This window comes from Ornithorhynchus anatinus, chromosome 9 (genome assembly GCF_004115215.2).
Source record: "Ornithorhynchus anatinus isolate Pmale09 chromosome 9, mOrnAna1.pri.v4, whole genome shotgun sequence".
NCBI classification, from domain to species: domain Eukaryota; kingdom Metazoa; phylum Chordata; class Mammalia; order Monotremata; family Ornithorhynchidae; genus Ornithorhynchus; species Ornithorhynchus anatinus.
Genome location: NC_041736.1, coordinates 40,570,175 through 40,593,727, shown reverse-complemented (window position 1 = coordinate 40,593,727; position 23,553 = coordinate 40,570,175). Strand labels below are relative to the sequence as shown.

At 60.2% G+C, this 23,553-nt stretch overlaps 3 protein-coding genes across 3 annotated transcripts; 2 read left to right on the top strand and 1 right to left on the bottom strand.

Moving 5' to 3' along the window:
• The first annotated feature begins 8,300 nt into the window (after nt 1-8,300).
• Nucleotides 8,301-12,364, top strand: ABHD1 (abhydrolase domain containing 1). The gene is given in 10 exon segments (XM_029071660.1): nt 8,301-8,319; nt 10,158-10,368; nt 10,969-11,014; nt 11,151-11,263; nt 11,361-11,534; nt 11,645-11,693; nt 11,824-11,854; nt 11,857-11,956; nt 11,958-12,000; nt 12,002-12,364. Coding segments are annotated over 10 exon segments (1,110 nt in total). The 3' UTR covers nt 12,326-12,364.
• A 235-nt stretch (nt 12,365-12,599) lies between these two features.
• On the bottom strand, nt 12,600-17,391 carry PREB (prolactin regulatory element binding). Its single transcript, XM_029072339.2, has 9 exons — nt 17,008-17,391; nt 15,664-15,859; nt 14,784-15,034; nt 14,251-14,331; nt 14,040-14,164; nt 13,684-13,857; nt 13,487-13,559; nt 12,927-13,086; nt 12,600-12,778 (listed from the first exon to the last, which is right to left on the bottom strand). Exons 1-9 carry the CDS (start codon nt 17,143-17,145, stop codon nt 12,684-12,686), a joined length of 1,293 nt encoding a protein of 430 aa, XP_028928172.1. The 5' UTR covers nt 17,146-17,391; the 3' UTR covers nt 12,600-12,683.
• Nucleotides 17,392-19,778: 2,387 nt separating this feature from the next.
• TCF23 (transcription factor 23) lies at nt 19,779-23,410 on the top strand. Its single transcript, XM_007662460.3, has 3 exons — nt 19,779-20,279; nt 21,058-21,300; nt 22,278-23,410. The coding sequence occupies exons 1-3, from the start codon at nt 20,004-20,006 to the stop codon at nt 22,455-22,457; spliced, it is 699 nt and encodes a 232-aa protein (XP_007660650.1). The 5' UTR covers nt 19,779-20,003; the 3' UTR covers nt 22,458-23,410.
• Nucleotides 23,411-23,553: the final 143 nt, after the last annotated feature.

The window sequence follows — 23,553 nt, the reverse complement described above, 5'->3', positions numbered from 1 at the left end:
ATTAGCAGGGCCTGCGTTTAGGAGAACGTGTTGCTATTTGAGTACAGTACTCGTAAACTGCTTGTTCTTTTGTTTGTTAGTACAACATTCTGTACGTTTGCCTGTTCGGCTCACCCTTGGGCCAACTGGCCGACGGAATTGATCGAGCCCCGACTCGGTGCCCAACGGGGACCGTTTCAGTGGTAATAATATTTATTAAGAGTTCACTGCGTGCAAAGCACCGTGCTAAGTGCAGGGAAAGGCTTCAGGGGTGAGAATTAAACAAGATCTCTGGCCCTCAAGGGCATTTACAATCCAAGCATCCCCCCAGAACTCAATGCCCAGCGGGAAGGGGCCACGTCTTCTCATTCCTTAACTCCGAGAGGCTCCTATAGTGCCATGAATACAGCTCGATCGATCAAGTGAATTTATTAAGCATTTACCGCGCAAGCACTTGGAAGAGTACACTATGACAGAGTAAACACGTTCCCTGCCCACGGCCAGCTTGTCGCCTAGAGGGAAAGACAGACATTAATATAATCAAATTACAGATCTGTGCATAAATCCTACGGGGTTGAGGGAAGATAGCTGGAGATAAGGATGCCACAGAATGAGGCAGAGGCAGCACTTTATGTGTGAGAGAGAGGAAATACATAACCAGGACAGAATTTGCAGGTACAGACCGAGACCCAGATCAGCCCATGAGGATGCCACAGAATGAGGCAGAGAAAGCACTGAGGATGTGTGTATATGAGATAAAATGGGTGAGCCTCACGTAGGACAACCTGATTACCCTGTATCTACCCAGCGCTTAGAACGGTGCTCAGTACACAATAAGCGCTTAACAAATACCAACCTGATTATTATTATGGGAGAGGGAGAGAGAGCAATGTAGCCCAGCAGAGAGGACTTCACAGGCACAGACCGAGACCCAGACCGGCACATGAGGATGCCGTAGAATGAGGCAGAGACGGCATCGAGGATGTGTGTGTGTGGGTGATAGAGAGAAAAAGAGAGAGAGAGAAAGATAACCCGACACAGAGGAATTCACAGGCACAGACCGAGACCCAGACCAGCACATAAGGATGCCACAGAATGAGGCATTCATTCATTCAATAATATATATCGAGCGCTTACTATGAGCGGAGCAAGCACCGAGGATGTGTGTGAGAGAGAGCAAAAGGGAGAAAGAAATACAGCCCAGCACAGAGGTCTTCACAGGCACAGACCCAGATGCAGACCAGCACATAAGGATGCCACAGAATGAGGCAGGGACAGCACCGAGGATGTGTGTGTGAGAGAGAGGGATAGAGAGCAAAAGGGAGAGGGAGAAAGAAATATAGCCCAGTACAGAGGACTTCACACACCCAGCCCCAGACCGGCACATAAGGATGCCACAGAACGAGGCAGGGACAGCACCGAAGATGTGTGTGTGTGAGAGACAGAGAGCAAAAGGGAGAGAAAGAAAGTTAGGGCAGCCGAGAGGACATAGGAGGAACAGACCCAGCCCCAGACCGGCACGTAAGGATGCCACAGAAGGAGGCAGGGACAGCACTGAAGGTGTGTGTGTGAGAGAGACAGAAAAAGGGAGAGGGAGAAAGCAAGCTAGGGCAGCAGAGAGGACTTGAGAGGGACAGCCCCAGCCCCAGAGCAGCACGTAAGGATGCCACAGAAGGAGGCAGAGACAGGACTGAAGGTGTGTGTGTGTGAGAGAGAGATAGAAAAAGGGAGAGGGAGAAAGCAAGCTAGGGCAGCAGAGAGGACTTGAGAGGGACAGCCCCAGCCCCAGAGCAGCACGTAAGGATGCCACAGAAGGAGGCAGGGACAGGACTGAAGGTGTGTGTGTGTGAGAGATAGATAGAAAAAGGGAGAGGGAGAAAGCAAGCTAGGGCAGCAGAGAGGACTTGCGAGGGACAGCCCCAGCCCCAGAGCAGCACGTAAGGATGCCGCAGAAGGAGGCAGAGACAGGACTGAAGGTGTGTGTGTGTGAGAGAGAGAGATAGAAAAAGGGAGAGGGAGAAAGCAAGCTAGGGCAGCAGAGAGGACTTGCGAGGGACAGCCCCAGTTAGCCCCAGAGCAGCCCCTACTGACTTGGCCGGCGGGCGCAGAGCGGCTGGAGGGCGCCTGACCCTGAGGTAGACGCTGGGCACAGTGGGCCGTTCAACCCGGGCCCTGCCCTGCCCTGCCCTGCCCTGCCCCGCGGCTCCCGGACCTAGCGGCCGTCCCCGCCCCGGCCCGGCTCCACGTGGCCGCTCCACGTCGCAGCTCGGCGGGCAAAGGGCGAGGCTCCCCCTCCCGCCCCCCCCCCCCCCCCGGCCCCGCCGGTCCTGGGTGCGAGCCCCGCGGAGCCCCGGGGCGGGGACCGGCTGTCTTCACCGCGGAACGGTACCGTCCCGACGCTTAGTCCGGGGCTCCGCACCCCGTAGGCGCTCCATAAATCCCACTGAACGGAGAAGGGGCGAATCTCTGCGGGATCTTGGGGAAGCCGCTGACCGTCTCTGGGCCTCGGTTTCCTCATCTGCAAAATGGGAATTCGCTACTTCTCTGCCCCGCCTCGCTTCCCCGGGCCTCGGTTCCCCCATCTGCAAAATGGGAATTCGGTAACTCTCTTCCCCACTTCACTTTTGGGTGACTTGGGGCAAGTCACTTAACTCCTCTGTGCCTCAGTTACCTCATCTGTCAAGTGGGGATGAAGACCGGGAGCCCCACGTGGGACCACCTGATCACCTCGTATCCTCCCCAGCGCTTAGAACAGTGCTCTGCACATAGTAAGAGCTTAACAAATAAGATTATTATTATTAATGGCTTCACAGATGCCATCATCATTATTATTATTATTATTAACTTCTCTGGGGCTCAGTTCCCTCATCTGCAAAATGGTAATTCGATACCTCTCTTCCCCACTTCACTTCTGTGGACCTCAGTTCCCCCATCTGCAAAATGGGAATTCAATACCTCTCTTCCCCACTTCACTTCTCTGCACCTCAGTTCCCCCGTCTGCAAAATGGGAACGCAATACCTCTCTTCCTCTTACTTAGACTGCGAGCCCCGAGTGGAACCTGATTGCCTCGTGCCTGCGGTTCCCTCATCCGTAAAATGGGGTTTCAGACCGTGATCCCCAGTGATCAGGCAGGTGACTCCCCGACTTCAAAGCCACATCTCCTCCAAGAAGCCTTCCCTGACTGGCCCTCCTCTCCTCCTCTCCCACTCCTTTCTGCACTGCTCTCATACTTTCTCCTTCATTCATCCTCTCTCCTTCCCCAAGGCGCATAGGCATATAACTATATATACGTATATATATATATATATATAGTTTATTTATCTGTTGACTTATTTATATTAATGTCTGTCTCCCTCTCTAGACTTAGCTCGTTGTGGTCAGGGAATATGTTCGTTGTTATATTGTGCTCTCCCAGGCGATTAGTACAGTGCTCGGCATACAGTGAAGGCTCAATAAATACGATTGAATGAATGAACGGGGACTGTGTCCAGCCTGATTATCTCGTATCTACCCCAGTGCTTAAAACAGTGCTTGGAACATAGTAAGCGCTTAACTAGCACCGTAATTATCATTAATTGGTATTCATTTTAGGGGATGGAGCATGGCTCAGTGGAAAAAGCCTGGGCTTGGGAGTCAGAGGTCATGGTTTCGAATCCTGAATCTGCCACTTGTCAGCTGTGTGACTGTGGGCAAGTTACAACTGCTCTGTGCCTCAGTTACCTCGTCTGGAAAATGGGGATGAAGACTGTGAACCTCACGTGGGACAATCTGATGACCTCGTATCTACCCCAGCGCTTAGAACAGTGCTCTGCACATAGTAAGTGCTTAACAAATACCAACATTATTATTATTATTATTATTATTATGCAGGATGGGGTTCAGGATGGTGGTAGGCAGGCATGTGTGTGTGTGCGTGTGTGTGTTGAGAGAGTGTGTATGAGGATAAGGGGAAAGAGCAGACTGGAAGGGACTTGGCAGGGTCAGGCAGACTTCAAAAAACCAATTTTAGGTTTGCTTAACCTTTCTCTCAAGTCTCCTCAGCGACTCTGAGAACAGAAGAAACCCCAATGACGTTGGATCGACAGCTGGAAATTGGTGGGGAAAACTACTATTCTCCTAAAGATGGCACCTGTGGGCCTTGCAACTCTCTCTCTCCTGCCTAAAATGCCTCTTCCAGACTCTTGCTTTTAGGTACCACCCCCGGAAAACATTTTAGGTAAGCAGCAACATTATTGAGCACGTAGTGGGTGTAAAGCACCAAACTATCGTACTAGGTGCTTGGTCCTGAATATCTCTAGTGTGTGGAAACTTTTTTTTTTTGCAGGGATGGAGGGAAGAGTGTGTGTGTGTGTATACAGGAGCGCACGGGAAAGAAACCAAATGCCCTCGGGAAAAGGGACAGGGTGGGGCGGATTTGGTGTTGTGGAAAACACAGCAGGATGTGAGCCCAGGTGCCAACATTTTATGGCTTAGTCTGTGAACCCTGTGTAGGGAAAGGCCTGGTTTTGAGTTGATAATCTTGCACCCATCCTTGAGTTTAGCACCATGCTTTAGTGTAGAATAAGATCTTAACCGATACTCCAAGATACTACACTAAGCAGTGTGAGTTAGTGGATACAGCTCAGGCCTTGGAGTCAGAAGGACCTGGGTTCTAATCTCAGCTCTGCCACATCTCTGCTGTGTGACCTTGAGCAGGTCATGGGTTCAAATCCCGGCTCTGCCACTTGTCAGCTGTGTGACTGTGGGCAAGTCACTTAACTTCTCTGTGCCTCAGTGACCTCATCTGTAAAATGGGGATTAACTGTGAGCCTCACGTGGGACAACCTGATTCCCTGTATCTATCCCAGTGCTTAGAACAGTGCTCTGCACATAGGAAGCGCTTAACAAATACTAACAAAAAAAAACAAAACAACTTCTCCATGCCTCGGTTACTTCAGCTGTAAAATGGGGTTTAAGACCGTGAGCCCCATGTGGGACGGGGACTGTGTCCAACATGACTATCTCGTATCTACCCCAGTGCTTAAAACAGTGCGTGGCACAAATTGATCATAATAACGGTAGCTTTTGTTAAGCACTTACTATGTGCCGAGCACTGTTCTAAGCACAGGGGTAGATACAAGGTAACCAAGTTGTCCCACCTGGGACTCGCAGTCTTCATCCCCATTTTACAGATGAGGGAACTGAGGCCCAGAGAAGTGAAGTGACTTGCCCAAAATCCCACTGCTGACAAGTGGCAGAGCTGGGATTAGAACCCACAACCTCTGGGACTCCCAAGCCCATGTTCTTTCCACTAAGCCATGAGCACTTAACAAGCACCGTAATAATAATAATAATAATAATTATTATTAATTAGCATTCATTTTAGGGGATGGATTTTTATTCAGGATGAGGTTCAAGATGACGGTAGGCAGGCTCACGAGTCACCAAGGAAGGATTTGGGGGAGGGTCTTCTCAAGCAGCCTGAAAGCAGTGTGGCCAAGTGGAAAGAGCCTGGGCCTGGGTGTCAGAAGACCTGGGTTCTAATCCTTGTTCTGCCACATTGCTGCTGTGTGATCTTGGGCAAGCCACTTAACTTCTCTGTGCCTCAATGACCTCATCGGTAAAATGAGCATTAAGACTGTGAAAGCCATGTGGGACAGGGACTGTGCCCAACCTGATTAAATTGTATCTACCCCGGCGCTTAGAACAGTGCTTGGCATATAATAAGCACTTAACAAGTAGCGTAATTATTACTATTATAGCAAGCACTTCACAAAGACTACAGTTATCATCGGAAGCAGTGTGGCTTAGTGGAAAGAGCCCGGGCTTGGGAGTCAGAGGTCGTGGGTTCTAATCCCGGCTCTGCCGCTTGTCGGCTGTGTGACTTTGCGCAAGTCACTTCACTTCTCTGGGCCTCAGTTCCCTCATCTGTCAAATGGGGATGAAGACTGGGAGCCTCACGTGGGATGACCTGATGACCCTGGATCTCCCCCAGCGCTTAGAACAGTGTTTGGCACATAGTAAGTGCTTAACAAATACCAACATTATTATTATTATTATTATTACCACCACCTGATCACCTGGTATCCTCCCCAGCGCTTAGAACAGTGCTTTGCACATAGTAAGCGCTTTACAAATGCCATTATTATTATTAATAATAATAATAAATATGAATGAATGAATGAATGAATGAATGAATGAATGAATGAGCACCGCTGATTGACAGGCCTCATTGGCCCTCCCTATGATGGAGGCGGAAGGCCCCCATGGGAGGCTGCCCTCGGCATTGCCTGCAGGAGAATTCTCGTCCCCCTGAGGAATTTAGAGGCCCGCTCGAGCCTCCCGGAGCTGTCGAGCGACGGCTCCCGGCCCGAGGCGGGGTGGGCGACTTCATCGGGGTGGGTCTTCTGGGCGGTGGAAAGGGGCGAAAAAGGAATCAGGCGCTGGCGGGGCAGCCCGCCTCCCTCAGCCTGGGTCCTGACGGGGCGGGAGGGGCGTGGCCCGGACGGGCCAATCAGAGGGAAAGGGCGGGGCGAAGGGGGCCGATCAGAGAGGGAAGGGGCGGGGACTAAGAGGGGCCAATCAGAGGGAAGGGCGGGGATGGGCGGGCCAATCAGAGAGGGAAAGGGCGGGGCGTCGACGGGCCAATCGGAGGGAAGGGCGGGGATGGGCGGGCCAATCAGAGAGGGAAGGGGCGGGGCGCCTATGGGCCAATCGGAGGGAAGGGCGGGGATGGGAGGGCCAATCAGAGAGGGAAGGGGCGGGGCTTCTACGGGCCAATCGGAAGGGAGGGGCGTGGCTCCCCGGGCGGCGGGCAGACGATGCCGCAGGCGGCAGTGTGCTGGACGGCCGGTCCTGGCTGCGTGCTGGACGTCCGGGCCTGGGCCGAGCCCAGCCCCTGCCCTGGCTCCTGGGCCTCGGCGCCGCTCTCTACTTGGGCTACTGCTGGACATGCGTCCCCCAGGTAGGTGGGGATCTCCTGGGGTGTCCCCTCCCCCGGCCTCAGTTTCCCCATCTTGCCATCCAGGGGGCATCGAGGTGGAGAGATGGGCACATCCGGAAATCCTGGGGGGGGGGGCACTTCGTTCACTCAGTGGTATGTATTGAGCGCCTACTGTGTGCAGAGCACTGGACTAATAATGATGGTATTTGTTCAGCTATTACTAGGTGCAGAGCACTGTTCTAAGCGCTGGGGTAATAATAATACTGTTGATATTTGTTCAGCTCTTACTAGGTGCAGAGCGCTGTTCTAAGCGCTGGGAAAATAAGAATAATAATAATGTTGGTATTTGTTCAGCGCTCACTAGGTGCAGAGCGCTGTTCTAAGCGCCGGGGTAATAATAGTAATGTTGGTATTTGTTCAGCGCTTACCAGGTGCAGAGCACTGTTCTAAGCGCCGGGGTAATAAGGATAATAATAATGTTGGTATTTGTTCAGCGCTTACTAGGTGCAGAGCACTGTTCCAAGCGCCGGGGCAATGAGAAGAATCCTAATGTTGGTATTTGTTCAGCGCTTACTACGTGCGGAGCACCGTTCTAAGCGCTGGGGGTAGATGCAAGGTTATCAGGTTGTCCCACTTGAGGCTCACCGTCTTCATCCCCCTTTTACAGGTGAGGTCACTGAGGCCCAGAAAAGTGAAGTGACCAAGGTCACACGGCAGACAAGTGTCGGAGTCGGGATTATTCATTCATTCAATAGTATTTATTGAGCGCTTACTATGTGCAGAGCACCGGACCGAGCGCTTGGAATGGACGAATCGGTAACAGATAACAAACAGTCCCTGCCCTTTGACGGGCTCACTGTCTAATCGGGGGAGACGGACAGACGAGAACGACGGCAATAAATAGAATCCGGGGGATGAGCATCTCATTAAAACAATAGCAAATAAATAGAATCAGGGGAAAGAGGCCGGGCAGGGGAGTCAGAGGTCGTGGGTTCTAATCCCGGCCCCGCCGCTTGCCGGCTGGGTGACTTCGGGCGAGTCGTTTCACTTCTCGGGGCCTCAGGTCCCTCATCTGTCAAATGGGGATGAAGACTGGGAGCCTCACGCGGGACAACCTCGTCACCTTGTATCCCCCCAGCGCTTAGAACGGCGCTTTGCACATAGTAAGCGCTCAACAAATACCGACATTATTATTGTTACAATTGGGCAGCAGAGCTGAGGCACCCGCTCGCATCCGCCAGGCTCAGTCTCTTCAGAGCTGAGCGCTCACCTCCTCCAGGAGGCCTTCCCTCACTGAGCCCTCCCTTTCCCTCTGCTCCTCCTCCCCGTTTCCCCTTCCCCTCCCCAGAGCACTTAGGCCTATTTGTATATTTTATCGATTACTCGATTTTGCTAATGATGCGTATATATCTCGATGGTATCGACGCCAGACGACTCGTCGTGCTGCCCGTCTCCCCCGTTCATTCATTCAATAGTACGTATTGAGCGCTTACTACGTGCAGAGCACTGGACCGAGCGCTCGGAATGGACAATCCGGCAACAGATAGAGACCGTCCCTGCCCAGTGACGGGCTCACGGTCTAATCGGGGGAGACAGATGGACAGAAACAAGACCACATCATCAAGATAAATAGAATCAAGGGGATGGACGCCTCATTTGTCCGCTGTTGGGCAGGGACGGTCTCTAGCTGTTGCCCGATTGTCCGTCCCGAGCGCTTAGTACAGTGCTCTGCACCTAGTAAGCGCTCAATAAATACCATCGAATGAACGAATGAATCGGTTAAACGCTTACTCCCCGCCGGGCACCGTACTAAGCGCCGCCGGCCCACGTCCTGCCCCCGGCCCGGAACGCCCTCCCTCCCCAAATCCGCCAGACGCTCTTTACCCGCCCCTTCGGAGGCACGTCTCCTCCAAGAGGCCTTCCCAGACTAAACCCACTTTTCCTTCTGCATCATCCTGGCTTGCTCTCTTCGCTCTTCCCCCCGCTCCCCCGCCCCACGGCTATGTAAATATCCATCATTTAATTCATTTATATTGTCTGTTTATTTGTACTGATGTCTGTCCCCCCCCCCGACTGTAGGCTGTGAGCTCGTTTTGGGCAGGGATGGTCGCTCTTTATTGCTGCATTGTATTTTCCCAAGCGCCTAGTTCAGTGCTCGGCAGAGCGAGCGCATAACAGAGAAGCAGCGTGGCTCAGTGGAAGGAGCCCGGGCTTGGGAGTCAGAGGTCATGGGTTCGAATCCCGGCTCCGCCGCTCGTCAGCTGCGTGACTGTGGGCGAGTCACTTCACTTCTCTGTGCCTCAGTTCCCTCATCATCTGTCAAATGGGGATTAAGACTGGGAGCCTCACGTGGGACCACCTGATGACCCTGGATCTCCCCCAGCGCTTAGAACGGTGCTCTGCACCTAGTAAGCGCTTAACAAACGCCGACATTATTATAATAAATAACGATTGAATGAAAGAATACCAGGGAATTGGGTTGGACCCAATCCCTGTCCTTCTCCTGGGGAAAGAGATAATGTTGGTATTTAAGCGCTTACTATGGGCAGAGCACTGTTAATAATAATAATGTTGGTATTTGTTAAGCGCTTACTATGTGCCGAGCACTGTTCTAAGCGCTGGGGGAGACACAGGGGAATCAGGTTGTCCCACGTGGGGCTCACCGTCTTCATCCCCATTTTACAGATGAGGGAACTGAGGCCCAGAGAAGTTAAGTGACTCGCCCACAGTCACACAGCCGACGAGCGGCAGAGCCGGGATTCGAACTCATGAGACCTGACTCCAAAGCCCGTGCTCTTTCCACTGAGCCACGCTGCTTCTTAGCCACACTGTTCTAAGCGCTGGGGGAGATACAGGGACCGGCTCTCTTGCAGGCTGGGAGTGGCCTAGGCTTGCTTGGCCTGCAAGCGAAGCGGGCCTGGCCGGAGCAGAGGGTTCAAGGAAGCGCGCTATCGGTCGGTTGTATTTATTGAGCGCCTACTGTTTCCAAAGCACTGTACTGTGCCCTTGGGAGACTGCAATATAACAATCACCAGACGCGTTCCCTGCCCTCCTCGAGCTTCGAGTCCGTGGTCAAAGTCTTTCAGATACTAGTCCGGGGGGCCTCCGGGTCCGGCTCCTACAGGGTGTGGGACCCAGGGGGGGCTCGGTAAACGCTACCCGTCGTCTCGATCCCCGGTCCGGGTCCCCTCTCCGGCCGGAGCCCCGGGGGACGGCGTGCCGGTTAGTGGCCGTTGGCTCCCGGGTGAAGATGAGGAGGAGGGAAGGGGACGACGGGGGAGACCGGTTGTGCCGTGCGATCGCGGAAGCCACGGCTGGTGGCCGGGCCCCCGTTCCGGGCCTTCCTGGAGCGGCACTGCCCTGGCACCGGAGACGCTTCCTACCCCACCCCTTGGTGCTTCGAGGGGCGGCTGCAGACCGTCGTCCGAGTCCCGCCGCGGGCGCGAGCCCCCGTCTCCTACCAGAGGTGAGAGGGGGCCGAAGGGACGGGGAAGGGCGTGGGGGGGGGGCGGGGGAGGCCGGGGGACGGGCTCCCTAGGGCAGGGCGTCGGGACCCGAGGAGGTCCTCTCCGGAGCCCGCCGGGGATCGTTACGTCCGCCGGACGGACTCGGGCCGCCCCGGATTTCCAGGGGGCGTTCAGACCGGGCCCCGAATGGGTCCGGGAGTCCCGATTCCCAGCCCGCCGGGGCCCCGTCCCCCTCCCTCCCGCAGCGAGGCGCTCCGGACCCCCGACGGGGGACGGCTGCCGCTAGACCGGGCCGGACCGCCCGAGAACGGCCCCTGCCCCGACCCGGCCCGCGGTGCCGCTCCTCCCCGGCGTCGCGGGCGGCGGCCGGGCCGCCTACGTCCGGCACCCAGTGAGCCGGGCTGCCCGGGACGGCCGCCGGCGAGGCAAGGCCCCCGAGGGGACGTCGGGGGGGGGGACCCGGGGCGGTTCCGGCGCCCCGCGCCGCGCCCGGAGTCACCCGGTTGGCAGCTTCCAGGTCCGGGGAGGTCACGGGCGAAGGGCCGGGGCGACCGGGTGGCGCCCCGCCTTCGCCGGAGGTAAAACGTTGTGTTCCGCAGGGCCGTGGCGTTGAATGACCGGGGCTGCCCCGGGGAGGAGCTGCTGGTGAGTCCCCCCCCCCCCCCGCCTTCCGCCCTCCACTCGTGGTACCGCGGTTCTCTCCCAACACCCGCCCCCGGGGCGGAACCCTCCTCCGCCTGCTTGACCCGCAGGCTCCGCTCAGCCTTTGCCGCGCCTCCAGACCTACAGGGCTTCCTGCGCCGCCAACACGGAGGACCCGGAGACGGTCGCGGCCCACGTGAAACGCCGCCACCCCGACTCTCCGCTGCTGGCCGGGGGCCTATCGCTGGGCGGGTGAGGGCTGCGGGGCCGGCTCGGGGGGGGGGCCGGCTGGCGGGAAGCGGGCGGAGGGTCCCTCCCGCCCCTTCCTCCGCCCCCCCCGCCCCGGCAGGATCCCGCCGCTGAACCACCTGGCCCGCGCCGGCCCGTCGGCGGGGCCGACGGCCGCTCTCACCCCGTCGGCGTGCTGGGACTCGTTCGAGACCACGCGCTCTCTCCGGCCCCTGCTCGACGGGCTGCTCTTCAACCGGCACCTCACCGCGGGGCTCCGCCGCCTCGTGGGACGGTAGGGGATCCGGTGCCCGGGCGGGGGAGGCTTCGGGAGGGCACGGCCCCTCTCCGGGCGGGGGGGGGGGGGATCACGGCCGCTCCTCTAACGGCCACGCTGTACTACAGTCACGGGAAGGTGATGGAGGGAAAGGTGGATGTGGACTATGTGCTGAAGGTACTACGCCCCTACCCCGCCCCCAGCTCGCTTCTCTTTTCCCTCCCCCCCTTCCTCAGCCCCCCGCAACCCCGAAGCGCACCCGCCTTCCCTCCCCTCGCCCCGATCTCCCCCCCGCCCCCCCGTCCAGGCGCGGACCATCCGCCAGTCCGAGCGTTACACGCGGCGGCCTTCGGCTACGAGGACCGTGACGCCTACTACCGGGCGGCCAGCCCAGCCGCCAAGACGAAGGCCGTCCGGGTCCCCGTCCCGTGCCTCGACGCGGGCCGCCGGGAGCCCGCCCCACGTCGCCCTGCTGGTCACGGCCCCGGGGCGGCCACGTCGGCTTCGTCGAAGGCTTGATCCCCCGCAGGGACTGGTTTACGAGCCGGCTCTTTCCCCAGTTCGCCGCCGCCGCCGTCTTCGAGAATCCGGGGGCGCCGCGGGCCCCCCCCGCGCCGCCGCCCTCTGTGGCGAGGGAGGGCCGCGGGCCGTGGGCCTCTCCATTAAAACTCGATTTCCGTCGGCCCGGCCGTGGCTCGTGTCCCTTCGAGGCCCCCGGCGCGGGAGGGGGGGCGGCCGAGCCGGGTTGGGGCAGTGGCCCGGCTTCCCCGCCGCCGCCTCCTCCTCCTCCCCCGTGCAGGCTACGGTGAGGACAGGGCACAGGCCTGGGGGCGTCACGCCGGTTTAATCTCGCTGCCCAGTGAACAGCCGGGGGGGAGAGGGGAGGCCCCTCGCCCCTACGCCGAGCAGCGGGAGGCAGCCGGACCGCCGCCCTCCCCGCCCCGGGGCCCGCGGCCTCCGGGCTCCAGTCGTTTTCACACCGTCGCGGGGCGGGGGCCGTTTCAGCGCCAGCGGTCCGGCCGGGCGCGGCCGGGCCTCGGAACCGCCTCCCCGGCCCCTCGCGGAGAGCGACGCGGGGCGGGGGGCCGGGTCCACGGGGCGGCCCGGGGCCGCGGGGCTCTGCTTCGGTCGCGTCGGGGGCGCGCCGTCCCCGTCCCCGAGGCGCCGCTAGAGGAAGCCCGGGAAGGCGGTCTGGAGCAGCAGGACGGCCACGACGACGAGCCCGGCGCACAGCAGCAGCGGCACCCACACGGGGACGCTTCCTGTAAGGGCGGGGGTCGGAGCGGGACCGGGTCTTAGCCTCGGGGAGAGGGTCCGGCGAGTACCCCGGCCCTCGGCAGAACAGCGACGCCTCGGGGAGGCGAGGGCGGGGTACCGGGACCCTCCCCGGCCCCCCCTCCCGGGACTCACGGCGGGCGGGCAGCAGGTGCAGCTGGCAGCGACTGTCCACGGCCACGGAGAGCAGCGCTGCCTCGTGAGGCCCCAGGAGCTGCCGGCCCCGGCCCCGCTCGGGCACGAAGGCCACGTCCGTCACGACGATGCCGTGGGACTCCCGGATGTAGTAGAGGCGCTGGGGAGGGAGAGGCGGGGGGGTCGTCGAAGAACGCTACGGTGCCGCTCGCCGAGCGGAGTCCCGGCCGGCCTACCCTTCCCACCGCCGTGAACGAGAGCCGCTGGCGTCACTGCCGTTGGCGACTTAAGGGCCGAGCGCTGGAATGCGACACGGCCCCCGTCCCGCGAGGGGCTCGCGATCAAAAGGGAGAAGGGTATTGCGTTCCCCTTCACGGACGAGGAAACTAAGGCACGGGGACGGCAAGTGACCTTCCCGGAGCCGGGACTAGAACCCCGGGCTCCTGAAACCCAGGCCTGGGCTCTTTCCACTAGGCCCCCGGAAGTCCACGTCCCAAAATCCCCTTTTCCCTCCAACCCCCTCCGGACCCCGCCCCCCCGGCCATCCCCTGCCCCGTTACCTGAAGGGAGAAGGAGATGTAGATGGCCACGGAACCGGTGACGGTGCCCAGGCCGAGGAAGGTACCCGACTCGCTGTGAGAACGGAGGGCCGGTCGGCAACCCGAGGCCTCCGGCCTCGTCGAACCACCCCCCCGCCCCCCCCCGCCCCGGATCGCTGGCTCCGACACCGCCCCGGCCGACCCCCTCCCCTTCGTACCTGACGTTCAGACAGGAGACGACCTCGTGGCCGCAGGGCTCGGTGCGCAGCGGCAGGAAACCGCGGCCGTCCCAGGCCGTGAGGTAGCACGGCGGCGGCCGGCGAAGGCGCTTGTGAGGGATCTGTACCGTGAAGAGCCGGAGCCCGGCGGGCCGGTCCGGCACCCACCCGAACCTGGGCGCCGGGGACGGGCCGAGTCAGACCCCCGCTCTCCCGCCCTCCCCGCCCGGGCCCGGTCGGCCCCCGGAGACCGACGGGGGATGCCCTCGGCTCCTCCTCCGGCACGACCGGGGCCCCTCGCCTTAGCCCTTCCCAAACCCCCTTCCGCGAGGGTCCTCCTCCTCGGGCCCCGATACCTGCAGGCCTGGTAGCGGTAGGGGGTGTCGTGCGGGGTGGGCAGGTTCTCGTTCCAGCACAGCCCGGTCATCAGCTGGTCCTTCTGCCACACGCAGCCCCGGAGGTCCCGGCCCACGGTCACCAACTGGGTAGGCGGGAGCGGGACGGGCTCTCAGCGGGGGCCCCTTCCCCCTCTCCCCTGCCTCCGTCGCCTCCTCGGACGCCTCTCACCTTGCCGTCGGGGCCCAGTGTCAGATCTTCGATCTCCCCCGTGTGAGCTCGGAACTCCAGAACCTTCTCCAGGGTGGGCACCTTCAACCGAACCCCCCGACGACAAGAACGACGATATTAGAAGAAACCAGGTATCTCGGTGCCTCCCGCGCGGGGCCGAGCGCCGTCTCCGTTCCGCGTAATCACGCGGGACACGGTCCCCGTCCCGCACGGTTCTCACGGTCTGAGGGGGAGGGCCAACGGGTAGCTACTTCCCATTTTCCAGACGAGGAAACCGGGGCCGAGAAGAGTTAAGTGGCTCGCCCGAAGTCGGGCAGCAGGCAAGAGGTAGAGCCGGGAGGGAAGCCAAGTCTCCCGACTCCCGGGAGACTCGTGCCGTTTCCCTCCACGGTCAGACGGGCCTCTCCCGGGAGGGGTCCCCGGCTTCCCTCCTTTTTCATTCCGCCCTCAGCTCTCGAAGTTTCCCCGGTCCCGTCCCCGTCCCCCCCCCCGACCCCGAGAGCTCTGGCGCCCCAGATCCCGGACAGCCACACCTGCCAGACGCGTACGTAGCCGTCGGAGCCGCCGGTAGCGAGCAGAGAGTGATCGTGGTTGAAGCGCACGGTCTTCTGCAGAGGGTCCGGACCGAAGTCCGTCTGCACGGTCCGGAGGGTCTCCACTCTCAGCTCCTCCCCGTCCTGCCGCGTCTCCGCCCCGGCCTCCTTCGCCGCCGGCTCGGCCTCCGTCGCCGCCGGCTCGGTCGCCGCCGGCTTTTTCCGCTGTCGGGGGCCCCGCTCCCCGGAACCTGCAACACGCGTACGCCTCTACGCTTCCCTCTAGCCCGTAAGCTCGCGGTGGGCAGGGGACGTGTCTACCGTTAGATCGCGCTCCCCCAGTGCTCGGTACAGCGCTCGGCACCCGGCAGTCGCTCGATAAATACGACTGCCTAACTGGGATTCATTCCTCCCCCAGCCCTCCTTAGTCCCCTTCCCACAGTCACCTCCTAACCGGTCCCAGTCTCCCCACAGGGTTCAAGAGGGATGGAGGGAGGGGTGGAAGAGAGGGCGGGGGTGCAGGTGGGACCATCGGCACTCAGTACGCTGCCCTGCACGCGCACGGTAATCACGGCGATGGCGGTATCTGTCAAGCGCCTATTATCGCACTGTACTAAGCGTCGGGGTGGAGACGAGCGAAGCGGGTTGGACGCGGTCCCAATCCCACCCGGGGCTCACGGCCTTCAACCCCATTTTAGAGACGAGGGAAGAGGGGCACAGGGACGCGAAGTGACCCGCCCACGGTCAGGCGGCAGAAAAGCGGCCGGGCTGGGATTCGAACCCGGGTCCTCCCGACTCCCAGACCCGCGCCTTAGGAGCACGCGAGTAACGGCACCGCTCGATCGCTCTCTCCCCCCGGGGCCGCGCAGGGAGCGCTCACCTTTCTCGTCCGGCCCGCGGCCGCCCTCCCGCCGTCGCCGGGATCGGAAGCGCAGGAGGTGGCAGCTGGCGTCCTGCCCCGCGGCCAGGACGTCCCCCGCGAGTGCCATGTTCATGGTGGCCCGGGTGTCCGTGTCGTGGGAGTGCAGCAGAGAGGCGCTCAGCCTGCCGTCGATCTTCTCCAACCGCAGGAAGTGCTGTGGGAGCGCGGAGGGAGGGACGTTGAGGCGCGCCGAGCTGCCCGGCCTCGCCGCCGGCGCCCCGTTCCGCGGTCGGCCTTAGGTGGCCGGCCGCACGACGGGACGTTGGGATGGGAAAGGCGGCGCGTCCGGGTGGCCAGAGCCGGGTCTGGGCGTCCCGAGGACCCGGGTTCTACTCCCGGCTCTGCCTCTTGTTTCGTGATAACCGCGTTGGTATCTGTGAAGCGCTTACGCCGGGCGCCGTTCTAAGCGCTGGGAGAGATAAGGGGTCCTCAAGGTTGTCCCACGTGAGGCTCACAGGCGGCGCGGCCCAGTGGAGAGAGCCCGGGCTTGGGAGTCAGGGGTCACGGGTTCGGATCCCGGCTCTGCCGCTTGTCAGCCGTGTGACCGTGTGTCACGTCCCTTCCCTGTGCCTCAGTGACCTCCTCTGCAAAATGGGGGTGAGGCCCGTGAGCCCCACGGGGGACAACCTGCTCACCTTGTATCCTCCGGCGCTCAGCACACAGTAGGCGCTTAACAGATACCGCCGTTACTACTATCACCAATCCCCATTTTACACGAGGTCGCCGAGGCCCGGGGCGGTGACCGGCCCGCGGTCACGCGGCTGGCGGGGCCGGAATTCGAACCCACGACCCCCGACTCCCCAGCCCGGGCTCGCTCCCCCGAGCTCCGCTGTTTGCCGTGTGACCTTGGGCAAGTCACTTCTCTGGGCCCGGTCCCTTCCCCCGTCAAAGGGGGATGGACTGCGAGCCCCATAGGGGAGCGGGGCCGCGTCCAACCCGGTGATCCCGGTTCTCCCCGGGGCTGAGCACAGTGCCCGGCGCGTAGCTTGTTAGCAGAAAATGCGATTTCGGGGGGCCTCGGCCGACCCTCTCCGACGTCGGGAGGCTCCCGGGGTGCCGAGGCGGGGCTGCAGATCGCACCTCGACCTCGGACACGTTGGCAGCCCCGGAAGCGGAGGGTGCCCCGTTGGCACGGAAGGATGCCAGCGGCGGGGGCTGCGGGGCCCCGCCCCCCCCCAATCCAACCCTCTCTGCAAGCCGACGGGGAGGGGGGCGATGTGCACGGTCCCCCGGCCCACGGGGGAGGGGGGAAACTGAGGCTGGGAGAAGTAGAGGCCCGCAGGGGCGGGGGGGGGCTCTCACCACGCCATTCTTGATGCCGGTCTTGGCGGCGCCGCCCCCTCCGGCGGTGATGAGGAAGCCGGCCTCGGGCTCGATCTGCAGAGCGTATAGCGGGAACGGAGCCCGGTACAGCTCCGGGGGTCGGCGGCGCCGCCCCATCTTCCCTCCCCCCCCCCCCCGACCTTTGACCCCTAGCTCAAGGCCGGTCCTGCAGGCCTCGGGGCATGCCCGGGCCCCCGGCCGTGCTCGCCCCTTCCTCCCTCCCACCCCCTCGAGGAGCCGGCGGCTTCGTGGGCTGAGCCCGGTGCAGGGGGAGAGGCACGGAACCGCTCCCGCACCCGCTGCGGCTCCCGCACCGGCTCCCGCACGCCCAGCGGCCGCAGCGGCCGCAGCAGCAGCAACCCGCCCCCCCACCGCGCATGCGCGCCCCCGGCGGGCCACCCTTCCCGCGCAGGCGCAGAACCATCCGCACACGTCAGCACGGGGGGGGGGGCCGCGCCAACCGAGCGGTGGTCACGTGGTCAGGTCACGTGGGGGAAGGTCACCCCCTTCCGCCCCTCAAAGGCCTCCTGCCGCCATCTTTGTGCGGGGCGAGGGGCAGCCCAAGGGCCTCTCAATAGCACTAATGGTGGTGGGGTTTTTTAAGCGCTGACTAGGTGCAGAGCACTGTGCTAAGCGCCGGGGTGATCATAAGAATCATGTGGGGATTTGTTAAGCGCTTACTGGGTGCAGAGCAGTGTTAATAACAATAATGTTGGGATTTGTTAAGCGCTTACTAGGTGCAGAGCACTGTTCGAAGCGCTGGGGTAATAATAAGAATCATGTTGGGATTTGTTAAGTGCTTACTATGGGCAGAGCACTGGACTAAGCGCTCGGAATGGACAGTTCAGCAACAGATAAGAGACCATCCCTGCCCAGTGACAGGCTCACGGTCTAATCGGTCTACACTGTTCTGAGCTCTGGGTTGATAGGAGGGAATTGGGTGGTCCCGAATGGGGCTCACAGTCTTCATCCTGATTACCCTGTATCTACCCCAGCGCTTAGAACAGTGCTCTGCACGTAGTAAGTGCTTAACAAATACCAACATTATTATTATTATTATTCATCCTCATTTTCCAGATGAGGGAACTGAGAAGTGAAGTGACTGGCCCAAAGTCACTCAGCTAAGAAGTGACAGAGGCGGGATTAGAACCCACGACCTCTGACTCCCAAGCCCGGGCTCTTTCCACCAAGACACATTGCTTCTCAGTGGAAAAGGAGAGAGAGGAAGCATAATATAATAATAACGATGGCATTTGTTAAGTGCTTACTCTGTGCAAAGCACTGTTGGGATATAAGGTGACCAGGTTGTCCCACGTGGGACTCCCAGTCTTCATGCCCATTTTGCAGTTGAGGTCACTGAGGCCCAGAGAAGTCAAGTGACTCGCCCAAAGTCACACAGCCGACAAGCGGGGGAGCCGGGATTCGAACCCATGACCTCTGACTCCCCAGCCCTGGCTCTTTCCACTGAGCCGCCCTGCTTCTCTGAAAAGCGGTGATGAAAGTAGGAAGGTCCCGTATTCTCCAGGTAACCCTGTGGTGGTTTTATTTTTTAGAGGTATTTGTTAAGCACTTACTATGTGCCAGGCAGCGTATTAAGCGTTGGGGTGGTTACAGAGTCGTCGTTGGGCAGGGATTGTCTCTATCTGTTGCCGAATTGTACATTCTCAGCGCTTAGTATAGTGCTGTGAACACAGTAAGCGCTCAATAAATACGATTGAATGAATACAAGGTAATCAGTTTGCACCGGTCCCTGTCCCACATGGGGCGCACAGTTTTAATCCCCATTTTATGGATGAGGGAGCTAAGGCCCGGATAAGTTAAGTGATTTGCTCGGGGTGGCACAGCAGACAAGTTACAGATGAGGAAACTGAGGCCCAGGGAGGGAGGGAGGAAGGAGTATTGAGACCTGGTATTGGTATTGAGACCTGGGGTTGCCCAGGCCTCAGTTCCCTTTCTGTTCAGCGGAGAACATTACTTCCTCATCCGCCTGGGAGAGACTTGGTGCTTCAGCTCTGTCCGAGGCAGAGAGGCGGCCGCTACACCCGGGGACAGCGTTATTCATTCAATAGTATTTATTGAGCGCTTACTATGCGTTACTGAGGGCAGAGCTCAGGGAGGGATGAAGGGACTCGCCCTTCCTCCTACCTCCAGCCCAGGGATGCCATTTGGGCTCAGTCGACGGATCAATCGCATTCATTGAGCGCTTGCTGTGTGCAGAACACCGTACTAAGTGTTGTAAAAATATAACAGAGTTAGTAGCCACATTCCCTGCCCGCCAAGAGCTTACAGTCTAGAGGGACTTCTCATGGTTTGAGGCCAAGACAGGGTAGGGGGACCCTGGGGTGCGGCAGACCAGAATTGGGGGAGGGTCCAGGCCTGCGGGCCCTGAGAAGTGAAATGTGCTGCCCAAGATCGCCCAGTAGACGCGTGGCGGAGTCGGAATTAGAACCCACATCCTTCTGACCCCCGGGCCTGTGTTCTAGCCAGTAGACCGTGCTGTTCTACCAGGGATTCTCAGGCCTGGGGAATCCTTGGCTGTCCTGAAGGGAAGAGCTCACTAGCTTGGGACGGAGGAGGGGGAGACGGCAGTGACTGTTGGTGGGGGAATAAGATGCCACCCAGGATTATTTCGGGGCTGCAGGGTTGCGGCTTCTCTCGCCAACCACCGAGCTCAGGTGGGGGCAGCTATGGGGCTCAGGTCTTGATGGAGGGGGGCTTCGGGGGGTGGCAAGAATGGTAGTCAGATTCCATCCGACATCCTGCCTGTCCCTGCCCCGGTCTCTTCCTCCTCCTCCTCCTCCTGGTCAGCCCCCACAGCCCTCCCCCAGCCCGGGCCTGGGTGCAAAGCAGGCGGGAGGCTGACGCGGGGGCCGGCCCGGGTGGGCGGTTTTCCCAGAGCGAGGAGCGGGGCCGGGCTGGCGCCGGTTCCCTCAGATAAGGACTCTCACCGGCCAGCTGACCGCCCGGCCCAAGCTATGGGGTCCTCGCAGGAGCGGCTACCCCGGCCCCTGGACGGCACCCCATCCAAACGGCGGGGCTCAGCCCGGGGGGAGGCTTCGGGGGCCAGGGGTAGGGCCGGACCGGGTGGCCCGGGTGGCCGCTCGCAGCCCGCTCCAGCCACAGACAAGAAGAAGCGTGCCCTCGGGGCGGAGCGGAGCCCGTGGGCAGAGCCCCATGGCCACAGCTGGCGACGGAGCAGAGTCGCCCCCACCGCACCTCATCCCGGAACCGGGAGCCTGGCCGGCAGCAAGGTAAGAAGAACGTGGATTTGTTGGGACGGATAACGGAGGGAGGAAGGGGGAGAGTTGGGACTAGGCATAGTGGGGGTGAAGAGGAATTCCCCAAAGGGAAGCTGGGACTGAGGGCAGGGTGCTTAAGAACAGACTTTGTGATACAGACAAGTCTAGAATGAGGTCAAAATGAAGCTCCATCTGCACCGAAATTCCGGCTCTAGGGCGACGACCAGGTGCTTGGAGGGGATGATAGGTCCTAGGAGGGGACGAAAGGATCCTTGGAGGGGACGAAAGGATCCTTGGAGGGGGCGATGATAATAATAATAATAAAAAAGATGGTATTCGTTAAGCGCTTACTATGTGCCAAGCACTGTTCTGAGCACTGGGGTAGATACAAGGTAATCAGGTTGTCCCACGAGGGGCTCACAGTCTTAAATTTTACAGATGAGGTAACAGGCCCAGAGAAATGAAGTGATTTGCCCAAAGTCACCCAGCTGATAAGTGGCGGAGTCGGGATGAGAGCCTGTGACCTCTGACTCCCAAGCCTGTGCTCCTTCCACTAAGTCACAATCTTGGAGCGCACTGCGGCTTTCACCTCCCCCTGCCCTCCCCTCACCCACCCTACCGCCCCGTACCAAGCTGGAGTGTCTTCTCGGCTCCCTGAGGTAGCTTGCGGGCTGGATTAGAGGTCGGGGTGCACCACGTATCCCTATCCTTCCTTCCCTTTGCGGAAGGGGAGACGGGGTCGAGGGTGACCCTGCCGTTAACCCCCGTCTGCCTTCCGTCCGGTGTGCAGGGTGAGCCGAGCCCCGAGAATGCCGCCCGGGAGCGGAGCCGGGTACGGACACTGCGCCAGGCTTTCCTGACGCTGCAAGCGACCCTGCCCACGGTGCCACCCGACACCAAGCTCTCCAAGCTGGATATCCTGGTCCTGGCCACCAGTTACATCGCCCACCTTACCCACGCCTTGCACCGAGGGCCGGCCGACCTGGCCGGGCCTCCGCTCCGGCGGGGACCCCGATACCTGCATCCCATGAAGGTATGGCACCGAGGCAGGGCGTATCGGGGGGAAGGGAGGGGAGGCGGATGATTGATCGACGGATGGAACCCCATCCTCCTGGATTGTTGGGTCTGCCGGGATCCCTCCCCTGGTCCGGGGCCAGCTGCTTCCCGCTCCCTTGGGGGGGACACGGAGCCAAGGACACAGCTGCCGGGGAAAGAGCCCAATCCCTTCTTTTGCAGCGGATAAGCCGGGGAGCTTCCTGAACCGGAACTGCCCTTAAGAGATGGAAGGAATGCAGGGCCCCAAGTTGGTTGGGGTCGGGGGAGAGGACAAGGCTGTCCACGGGCAGCCAGTCATTCAGTGACTGGTGCTTCGAGGCTGGGTGGACTGGAATTACACTACCTGCGTGAATGTTCAGGACTCTGCACTACAGTCGTTTCATCACTTTGTTTAAAGTGTAATAATTCTGGACTGTCTTGGGGTTTTTAACCAAATATGGGTACTGTAGGAACTTTTACCCCAATTTACCTAAGTCTGTCCATGTGAATTGGGAGTGGAAATCCTGCCCAGGCAAGAACAGTGGGAGCAGGGGAGAGGCGGGGGGTGGAGGGTGGGGGTCAAGGGACTGGAAGTCGAGGTGGGAAGAACTGGGATTGACCCTAGTACTTTCCCAGGGCAGGGCAAGTCACATGGGGGTCAAGGAGCAAGGTTCTCTCTGCCCCATGGCAGGAGGCTTCGTGAGCCGGTCTGGTGATCTCTTCAGCAGGGGCCCCGCTGGCAGGACAGGCGTTTACCTGGGGCCAGATTCCACAAGCCCAGGAAGCAAGGAAAACTTCGCCCGTGTCATCGTCGGGATCCTGGGGCTTGACTGTTGGGGAAGAGAGGGGCTGCGAAATTGTACAGGGGCAGCCAGACTGGGAAGTTTGAGGTTCTTGAATGCAGGGAGAAGTCGGCGTTGGGCCCTGGCTTTCTGGGAGTGGATCGCTGACCCATCGCAAACTCCTGTCTTGCAGAAGTGGCCGATGCGTTCTCGTCTCTACGGTGGAGTCCCGGGGACCCTCGGTCTTGACCTTCCAGGGGTCACCGCTTCTGGGCCGAGGCGGTGGGGCCCAGGGGACGGCCTCCAAGTCTGTGGGGAGTCGATGGAAGTTGTTCCTCCTAGAACCATCTCGCCAGCGCTTAGTTGCAAATGACCGCAGTTGGATCCCAGAGACGATCCCTACCCTCTTCCCCTCTGCTGGTCTCCCCCGCCCCAAGTGGGACTCCAAACTCCCCGGCCCACCTCGCAATACGTCCCCAGCAGTGTGAGCCCGCAGGCCCAGCTGTTTGAGAGGCAGTGAACCTGCAGGCGATGGCGGGCCGCCCCCGCGGCGGAGCTACCCCCGTTTTCTTGGGCCGGGACAAGTCCGGTCCCATTACCTAGATTGGGACCGTGTGAAACCTCCACCCTGCCCGCTGACCTTCTATAATTCCTGAATCCACCACATGGGGTGAATCCATGAATCCATGGGTGTGAAGAGCCCCATGGTAGCTCTGGGGAATTAAGAATAATAGGGGAGGGGAAGGCTGCGTGTGTGCGCTCACTGGTATGTGCCTGCGTGCGTGCACACATGAATCTGCGATACGAGGCCAGAGGTTCTTCAGGCAGCCACTGGGACCTCCGAGGACGGTCAAGACAGAGCAGAATCCAGATCCTGGGGATGCAGGGGAACTTTGGGATGGCGGTTTGGGGCTTAGAACGAGAACACTCATCCCCAAACAGTGTGGCGAGCGTGGGCCAAAGACAAGGGACGGTTCAGAGAGGAAGAGGTTAAGGGGCCCGGAGGGCCGAAGCTGAGGAAGAGCTGGAAACTAAGGGTTGGGAATGCGGGTTGGGCTCTTGTGAGGGGAAGAGGGAACGGGTCACAGGTCTAGCTGTGCTTGGGAGGTGGAGGAGGTACTGAGATGTGGCTGGGAGCCATGGGAAGGAGTCTTTGGCCAAGGCTGGACTCATAAATCCGCCTGGGCCCCGCCAGCTGCCTTGGAGCTGTGGGGAGCTTGGACGGAACTACCGCTAAGGCAGCTGGGTCGGGGGACGGGGAAGAATCCAGGTGTGAGAGCAGAATGTTCCTCACGCTCGAGACCATTAAAGTCCAAGTCTAATTTTTTTATTTTCAATGCTAAAAGGCCACGTCTGCCCGGCGTGGAGGTTGGTGGGTGGGCGGAGAACAGATGGAGGTTGTGAACACCGGACAGATGGGCTAATGACTTCTCTCAGTGCCCCGTGGACAGAAGACCGCCTGAGGGAAG

What these genes read in the sequence shown, in the direction of transcription:
- TCF23 (XM_007662460.3), top strand. Translation starts at nt 20,004, where the DNA reads ATGGGGTCCTCGCAGGAGCGGCTACCCCGGCCCCTGGACGGCACCCCA. An exon ending in GGAGCCTGGCCGGCAGCAAG is followed by an intron (nt 20,280 to 21,057) that starts GTAAGAAGAACG and finishes TCCGGTGTGCAG; the next exon opens with GGTGAGCCGAGCCCCGAGAA. An exon ending in GATACCTGCATCCCATGAAG is followed by an intron (nt 21,301 to 22,277) that starts GTATGGCACCGA and finishes CCTGTCTTGCAG; the next exon opens with AAGTGGCCGATGCGTTCTCG.
- PREB (XM_029072339.2), bottom strand. Translation starts at nt 17,145, where the DNA reads ATGGGGCGGCGCCGCCGACCCCCGGAGCTGTACCGGGCTCCGTTCCCG. An exon ending in TACCGCTACCAGGCCTGCAG is followed by an intron (nt 13,858 to 14,039) that starts GTATCGGGGCCC and finishes CCCGGCGCCCAG; the next exon opens with GTTCGGGTGGGTGCCGGACC. An exon ending in ACATCTCCTTCTCCCTTCAG is followed by an intron (nt 13,087 to 13,486) that starts GTAACGGGGCAG and finishes CTCCCTCCCCAG; the next exon opens with CGCCTCTACTACATCCGGGA.